The 8,199-nt window shown below is 52.3% G+C and overlaps 1 protein-coding gene across 2 annotated transcripts in view; it reads right to left on the minus strand.

The window, feature by feature from the left end:
• Positions 1-8,199, minus strand: part of PRRC2A (proline rich coiled-coil 2A) — a 15,558-nt gene that overhangs the window by 6,228 nt on the left and 1,131 nt on the right. The window contains exons 2-16 of one of the 2 annotated variants that reach the window (XM_007459574.1): positions 7,150-7,324; positions 6,461-6,638; positions 5,996-6,095; positions 5,829-5,901; positions 5,369-5,512; positions 5,072-5,223; positions 4,797-4,876; positions 4,505-4,647; positions 3,723-3,813; positions 3,393-3,609; positions 2,502-2,976; positions 1,792-1,982; positions 1,274-1,568; positions 695-905; positions 1-512 (exon numbers count right to left, since the gene is read on the minus strand). The exon at positions 1-512 is cut by the window's left edge and continues 1,333 nt beyond it. In XM_007459574.1, the coding sequence (XP_007459636.1) occupies positions 1-512; positions 695-905; positions 1,274-1,568; positions 1,792-1,982; positions 2,502-2,976; positions 3,393-3,609; positions 3,723-3,813; positions 4,505-4,647; positions 4,797-4,876; positions 5,072-5,223; positions 5,369-5,512; positions 5,829-5,901; positions 5,996-6,095; positions 6,461-6,638; positions 7,150-7,261 (2,974 nt within the window). In that variant the 5' untranslated portion in view covers positions 7,262-7,324. Of the gene's footprint in view, positions 513-694; positions 906-1,273; positions 1,569-1,791; positions 1,983-2,501; positions 2,977-3,392; positions 3,610-3,722; positions 3,814-4,504; positions 4,648-4,796; positions 4,877-5,071; positions 5,224-5,368; positions 5,513-5,828; positions 5,902-5,995; positions 6,096-6,460; positions 6,639-7,149; positions 7,358-8,199 lie in introns of both variants that reach the window. The other variant, XM_007459575.1, reaches the window with a different exon arrangement.

Raw genomic sequence — 8,199 nt, forward strand, 5'->3', positions numbered from 1 at the left:
ATCTCTTCCCCTTTGCCGTCTTCAACGGGTCTGGCTTTGGAAGCTTGGGGGTTTCATCCCCCTGTTCGAGGGGCTTGGGGGGCAGATCTTCGACTTTTGCAGGCAGGGGGGGTTTCTTGATAGGCCCAGCGCGGCGGGGAGGGGCCCCTGGCTCCTCTGGAGGGATTCCACGACGACTGCTGCCTGGACGAGGGCCCCAGCGGGTCTCAGTGCGGCTCTCTCTGCGAGGTGGAGGGGGGCCTTGGCCTCCAATTCCACGGGCAGGCTTTCGACCTGCTTCTGGCCCGGTCAGCTGTGGAGTCTCCTCTTTGGGGGTTTCCTTTTTGGGTGGTGGAGCTTGTATCTTGGCTGCCTCATCATTGCCTGGGGGCCAGGGGAGTGGACGGGGCCCTGGGGGAGCTGGCTCCTCCAGAGGGAAGCGAGGGATTGGGGGCCCAGGGGCTCCATTCTCAGGAAAGCCCGGATAACTGGCCAGATAGGGTGGTGGGGGAGGTACTGGAGGGGTCTCGCTCCTGAAGAGGGAGACAGAAAAGAATGGAAATTAAGTATCTTAAGACGAGGAAAACGAACTAGATGGGGAAAGAGAACACTTTATTATGACCCAGACACTCCTTTCACCGATAACCCGAAGTACCTTTTCTCCTAGCCTAGATATTTTCACTGGAAACCCACCCATTTCTCTACTCAGACTCACCTCATCCCCTTCTCATCCTCGTCAGCAGCCTGGCGCAGTGGTGAGGTAAGTGGGCGGGGGTCAGCAGGTGTGGTGGTGAAGACATCTCCTACCCAGGCCAACTTTGGATCCACTGGTGGGGTGCCGCGATCCCGCAAGAGTGGGGGTGCGTGGCGCTCAAATGGCTCTGAGCTTGAGCCTCCACTGTCTGAGCGCTCCCGGGGAACTAGGCCTGAGAAAACAAAATAGTATGAGAAAGACCACCCTTTTTTATGTTACAAACCCTCCAGCCCAAAAAGCATCTCCCCAGTTAATCCTCCATGTCAGCCCAGTCAATGTCGGCACCTCCATCTCCTGGGCCTTGCCCACGCTCCTGAAACAGTTACCACTAAGCTTCCCTACAGATGAATCCAATTAATCCCCCCACCCAGGTAAATCCCAGTTAAAGGACCACTGTTTCATTTCTGCAACAAAGAGATATCTCAGCAGTGCTAGGCTCCCCTCTTAACTGGTGGCCCTTCATCCCCGTAGCAAGATGCTGATACCCACTTCCCAGGACTAAGGGGTCCACCACCCCCTCCCTCTTCTACGGCCCCTTACCAGAGGGATGCACACCAGGAGGATAGAAGTCCAGAGGGGGCCGGCCCTGAAGGAGCCGGGGATCCACATAAGGAGGAATCATCATCCAGCGGGGATCAAAGTTCATAGGGGGCATGGGTGGGGGCCGGCCCAGAGCACCTGGGTACAGGGCCTTAGGGGGTGGTGGCGGAGCCTGCGGAGCTGGCACAGCTCCCATGGTCACAGGCTGTGGTGGTGATGGGGGCACTGGGGCAGGTGGGGCGGAGCCCTGTTGATGCTGCTGCCACTGCTGCTGTTGCTGCTTCAAGAGCTGCTCCTGGGGAAAGACAAAAGGGGATGAGAGAGGCATCAAAGGCCCCAAACAAAAAAAACGAACAAAACAAAAAACAAAAACCGGCAAGTGTGACAAATACCTCGACTAGATGGAAACTAGGGTGACACAAAGGAAAGAGAAATGGTAGAGGGACCCAGAAAGTAACTCATGGATAGGATAAATCCAAGAAAAGCAGCCCTTAAGAGGGGAAGTAACTTAGTTTCACCTGCTGCTGCCGCTGGAAACGAGGAGGCAATGATTTCTGATACTTGGGGTAGCCCAAGCCTTGGCTGGGGGGCTGCCGGGTAGGACCAACACCATCACCCTTGGGCTCCACCTTTGGGGCTGGGGGCGTGGCAGGAGAAGGAACCTCTTCTGGTGGTTCAGGACCCTCTCTTGAGGGCAGTTGGGGTTCCACTGCATTAAAGAAAAAACACTCATCAAAGTGGTCTAGTCCCCTGACAAATATTCCATGAACACCCCCATAATTTCAGCTCTCACCTCTAGCTCCCCACTAAAGGTTCGATGAACACCCTCATAATTTCAGCTCTCACCTCTAGCACCCCCACTAAAGGTTAAGACCATCCCATTTAAAACCCATGAAAACACTTCATGGTCTCTCAAAAGCCAACGGTGGTGGCATTAACTTCCCATGAGATCATCAAAAGTAACAGACGCTTTCTTCAGCCTTGCTCCACTCTAGGCCTACGGGAAGTGGTTTCAGGTCACTACTTGTTCAGGAATTCAAGTAACAAAACCTTTCCCCCTAGGATGTCCATACAAGCGAAAAGACCCTTCTCGCTCCTACCACTGATAGTCCAATAAACCAAAACAACTGCCTTCTATTTCCTTTACTCACATCCTTACCACCTGCACCCTCAACCCCAAGCAGATAAGAGATCTGGCACCTGGTAGTACCCATCACCATCTCCATACCTGGGCTGGCTTCGAAGCTGCCACTGCTGGTGCTACTGGTGCTGCCACCACCACTCACCACGGTGGCAGCTGGAGCCACACCTGGAGTGGGGGTGGACTGGGCAGGAGGGGCCTGTGCCGGCTCTTCTGGTTCTTTTTCAGGTGTCGGGACTGGTGCCGGTGGAGGAGCTGGAGGTGTGGGGAGTTCTTTGGGGGCCGCAGGTGGTGGAGTCGGGGCAGGAGGGGCAGCAGGTGGTACAGCAGGTTCCGATTTGAGCCGCTTGTCAGGTGCCCCAAACTTCTCATCGAGTCGCTTGAGTTTCTCAGCACAGGCTGCCCTGCGTTCCTCCTGCATGCGCCGTTCCTCCTCCTCTCGCCGTCGCCGGGCTCGCTCCACAGCCAGGGAGATTTCAGACGAAGACTGCTTTCGCCGCTGCCGCCAAGCCTCATCCTCATCTTCGGGTGCTGGGGGCTTGCAGGGAGGGCCCCCGCGATCCTGTCAGTGGGCAGACCCAGCAGGGCCAGAGGTATCAGTCATTATGTTTCTTATGATCTCTTTCACAGACTGATCAACTGTCTCTAGCTGCAGGTGCAAAGATCAGGCCTAGGGGCTGATGGCCTCTCAGGGTAGGGACAAACTCATGATCCTAGTCTTGTTTCCTCTCTTTCAGAGACTCAAACATCCAGGTCTCCTTGTTTTTCCTAACTGGCATCCCAGTTTCTCTTTTCACCCAGACTCGCCTAACACTGACGATTTTCCAAACCTTTCCAGAGATGCTCCACAGCTCTACATTTCCTGCAGCCCATTTTCGGTCCTCCCTCCAGCTTCCTCTTATTACTACTGCTTCAATTACTCAGCTGAAACTAGTCTCCAACAACTGACCCTCTCAACCCCTCATTGTAGACACTCACTGGGTAGTCCCCAGGGGGGCCCCAGTTCCCGGTGGGGCCCCGGTGAGGTGGGGGTGGGGGAGGCTTTGGGGCAGGAGGCCCCGGCTCTGTCTCTGGAGGCCGAGAGATCTCTGCCCAGGCCGTCTTGGGAGGGGGTGGTTCGCTGCCGGGGGAGTTGCCCTTTTTGCCATCTGCTTCAGGGGGCCGTTCCTCACCAGCAGCTGACTGGGACTCCTTGCTGTGAGCAGACCAACAGTGGAATTAAAATCAGCTGCAACCCAACTCCTTTAAGAGTATATTACCATTAGAGAAACGGAGCCCCCCTCCTCTCCCCAGAGAGCCCGAACTCACTGGCCCTCAGCTCCCTCCTCATCCGAGTCTCGCCCGTCTTCCTCATCGCTGAACTTGAGCTTCTCAGTGTAGTCGACCTCCTCATGGGCCCCTGAGGAAACAGTGAAGAGTGGTAACCCAAGCAGTCTGCTCTCCAATCTCATATTTTCTGGAATGCAGGAACTACATGATAGGATGTACTACTAATGCCAACTACCCTCCTCCCACTGACATCCAGATCCCCACCATGACTCTCATTCTCACTCCTCTTAGTTCTCTACCAGGACTTGGCTTTCTTCCACATATCTCCCCTACCTTTCAGTGTCTGCTTTTCTCCCACACAACCCGTTTTTTAAGATTTTTTTTTTGATGTGAACCGTTTTTAAAGTCTTTATTGAATTCGTTACAATATTGCTTCTATTTTATGTTTTGGTTTTTGGCCGCGAGGCATGTGGGATCTTAGCTCCCCGACCAGGGATTGAACCTGCACCCCCTGCACTGGAAGGTGAAGTCTTAACCACTGGACTACCAGAGAAGTCCTGTATAACCCGTTTTTTCCTCATCAGATTTTGCTTTTTAAAACTAAAATACTTGGGAATTCCCTGGCGGTCCAGTGGTTAGGACTCCACACTTTCACTGCCGAGCGCCTGGAATCAATCCCTGGTAGGGGAATTAAGATCTCATAACTTGTGTAGTGCAGCCAAAAACCAAACCAAACCAAAAACCAAAACCAAAACCAACAAAAAAACCCCAAACCAAAACCAAACCAAAACAAAAATACTTGGTCCTTAGTATCCACTCACCTGCCCAACCATCGTCATTCTCCTGGTCCAACTGATCAAACTCTTTGAGATTATCTTCTTTAAGAATGGAAGGCCGACCCACAGGTTCTACGAGGCGCATTGGTGGCCCTGAACCTCGGGGGCCTGCCACACGGGGGAAACGGCTGTGTATGAAAAAGCAAACGGGAGAAGAGGTTAAAAGACAGCGTGCTGTATAATCACATACGAGACTGAGCCTCCTGGCTAGAAAACCATCTCCTCCCCAATAGGCTTCCCCTGTCCCCAACCACAAACCCAGACCTAGATTACTCACCCGGGCCCATCAGGAGTGGGGTATCGGTAAGGCCCCTGGGGTCCATAGGGCGGAGGGAACGGGAGATATGGGGGATACATCTGCAAAAGGGCCCAATAGTAGCTGCTCAGAGGGACAGTCAAATAGCCTACCAGCTCCCTAAACCTATTATCCTCCCACCCTCACTATATGCCACAGGCCCCTGCTTTCCACGTGTCCCCTCCAAAGACTAAGCCCTAATCCCTAACTCTCTAACTTCTAGCACAACCAATCCAAAACAAGATATCCAAACTCACGAAAGGCGGCATCATTCCGCGGTAGGGAGGGAACTGGGGTGGGCCTGCAGGCTGCAGCCCACCCCGGGGATCATGGCCGTGATGAAGTTTGGAGTCCGGGTCCTCCAGCTCATCAGGGCCACGCCCACCTCCGTCCCTCCAAGTTGTAGAATCTGTATTTTGGAAAAGGCAGAGTGAACACAGCTGAAAATGATGGGGAGGAAGATGAATAAGCTAGCACCTAACCCTGAGATGGAATAAGGTAATGTCCTGGCCAAAAGGCAACCACTCATTCACTCACTAATGGCGGCCACTCACTTTGGGGGCGGAGGCTTGGTCCGGGCCCAGACGACTGTTCGGCAGACTCCCTTTCCTTGGCAGCCTTGTCCTGGTCGCCAGCCGCCTGCAGGGTCGGAAATTCCTCTCGAGAGAATCGTGACAGTAGGCTTGATGCCCTTCCACCTGTTGGTGTTAAGGTGCAAAAGTAGGAGACACAAGTACATTTACTGAGGACGCACCATGAGAGTGGAAGGGTCTGATAGGTAGCAGATCCAGTTCTGCCTCCAAACTCACCCCCTACGTATTACATGTTCATTCCCCAAGAAACAAGGTCAGTTTTGGGACATCCTCCTCACCTTCAGTTAATTCTGAGACAAACTTGCTCATGGGACTGAATATGGGATCCAAAATTTAGCCAAAGAGGAATGAGGAGGTACAGTGCAGGACTCATGCCTACTATGGTGCCCAAAGAGACCTCCCCAAACAGCCCTGCACTCACCATCTCCATGTGCTCCATGGGTGACACTGGCTTGTGCCCAGGACTTTACCCCGCTTGGAACCGAAGGAGTGTTCTGGGGAAGCAGAGATAATAAATGGTGACGTGGATGAGAAGCTACAAGCCATTCTTGCCCCTGCCCCTTAAATAACATCCTGTTCTTCAGATACCTCGGGGGCTGCTGGGGGTCGTTTCGGTTGGTTGGAGGCAGGCGTCTGTGAAGCCGGCAGTGGCTGCGATTCCGGCGGCTGAGCGGTTGAGGCATCGGAACTGAGGGGATGGTAGGATGAGAAGGTTAGAGTCTGAGATGGCTCCGGCTCCACTGCTTCTCCAACTGGTGGAGGACAGGAACTGAACCCAGGTCTACTCCCTACTCTTAACAAGTATTAGGGCAAAATACCATAAGCTCGTCACCCTGCATAGGCTGTCCTTTATTCTTCAAGCTTTCTTTACATCTGACAGAAAGCTAAAGGTACCATTCATCAGTCATCTAACAGGAGTCCTACAATAGGCAGGACAGGGTCTTCCCTGTTTGTCTCTGACTCTCATGTGTCCAGGCTAGACCAAGCCCCCATTCATCCTGAAGTTCAAAGTTAAAATATTCATAACTCTAAGTCCCCCAGGTCTCTGTCTACCTCTTGGGGTCGGACTGCTCCTGTTTGCTTGCCCATCCTGTTCCGTCTTTCGGCACTAGTGAGACGTTGGGGTCATTGCCTTTGTTCTCGGCTTTCAGGCTTGGAAGGTTGGCTGGGGGTGGCATACGCCGAGCAATGGCAACTTTCCCGAGACTCTGCAGGCCATGGCGAGGGGCAACTGGAGAAAAGGTGGAGAGAGAGTGAAAAATGCTTTATATAAGAGATCTGACAGCATCCTACCCTAGGTCCCATTTAGACATCCTCAATATCTTCTCTTAGAAACCAAACTTCTCCTAGAAACCTTTCCTCCCTTTGCCTAGGCAACCTCTGAAATTCTATCAGGAAAGAAGGCTGAGATGCTTTACGTTCAATACTTCTATGTGGGATGGTTGATCTTGAGCCTGCAGGGAGCAAGCTGGCCCCAGACTTCTCCAAGTCCACATTTCTTTGCCTCCAATTCTTACGTGTCCAAAGACGGGAAACCACAGACACGCCTTTGTAGGAGGGTACTGGTGTTCACCCAAAGCGCAACATCCCCATGGGACCCAAGATAAAATTAGAAAATCTCTAGTGTTTCTCTAACCTTTGGATGTATGTACCATAGTTGTTTCCCTTCGAAGAGCTCTGAAATATGTGCCCCATTCATGCCCAGCCTCCTATAATTAGGAACATCATTGCAGGACCCTCACCAGCGGGTTTCTGGATCTCTAAGGACTTGCCCTTATATGTATCAAACAGGTTGAGCGAGGAATACTTTTTTCCATCCTTCCCCTTGGCAGTCGGCCCCGAGCGATCGGACATTGCGCTGGAAGCTCATTGAGTACGTTGGGTCCTGCAGGCACCTCCCCCAAAACGTGCCGGAGCCTGTGGGCCAGATACCAAGTGTTTCAGTCTCTGCTCCATTTAGAGACTCCAACAGCTTAGACTTGTAGGCTCCCTTTTATTCTCATCAGGGGCCCAGATATGTGGCCCTCTAGTGTCTCTTCCTCCAGCCTATTCAAACACCCCAGTCCCTCTAAGCAACCATTATCTACTTAGCTCCCCACGGAGCCCAAATGCCATGTTCCCTCCTTCCCCCAGACACCTTTTGCTAAGGAAACCCAAATAAAAATCCAGTAGCTTCCTAATACAAACACTCTCCCCTTTGTACCAGTCTATATAAAGTGTAGCAGCCTCTTCATTATGCCTACAAGTGATAATCTCTCTCCACCAAAATCATTTCAGAGACCTACAATAAAAAAGGGCAAGTCCAAGCTCCAGAGAAAACCAGAAAGACGCATACAGCTCCATCATGTAAGGAACAGAGCTTTAGATCCCCTACTTATTAGATACCAGCTTCCTGTGCACCAGGTTCTATTCCCAGCTGCCTCACTCCCATCCGGGGAGGTTTGCAGGAAGGTATGCCAGAGTTTAAGGATTTTATGAGCTTGCTCAGCCAGACTGGGGGCTGGTGCCAGAGAATTCCTGAGGGAACAAATGGGGCTCTACATACTCCCAAGCTATAGAACCAAGTATTTGGGATACCCTGTCTTTTCCTACACTTGCCCCCATCCCAGCTCCTGGAAAAATCTTTGTCTGAGATGAAATACTGGTGGGCACTGGTTTACCCTATGTAGATGTGAGAGAAACAAAGCATTATGGACCCACCTCAAGCATACCATGTAACCATGGGGCCAAGGCTGGAACCAACTTCATTTTCCTACCCTCAGTAAAAACACATCGGCAGTCATTTCTTTCCC

Source organism: Lipotes vexillifer, unplaced genomic scaffold (assembly GCF_000442215.2).
Source record: "Lipotes vexillifer unplaced genomic scaffold, Lipotes_vexillifer_v1.1 scaffold862, whole genome shotgun sequence".
NCBI classification, from domain to species: Eukaryota; Metazoa; Chordata; class Mammalia; order Artiodactyla; family Lipotidae; genus Lipotes; species Lipotes vexillifer.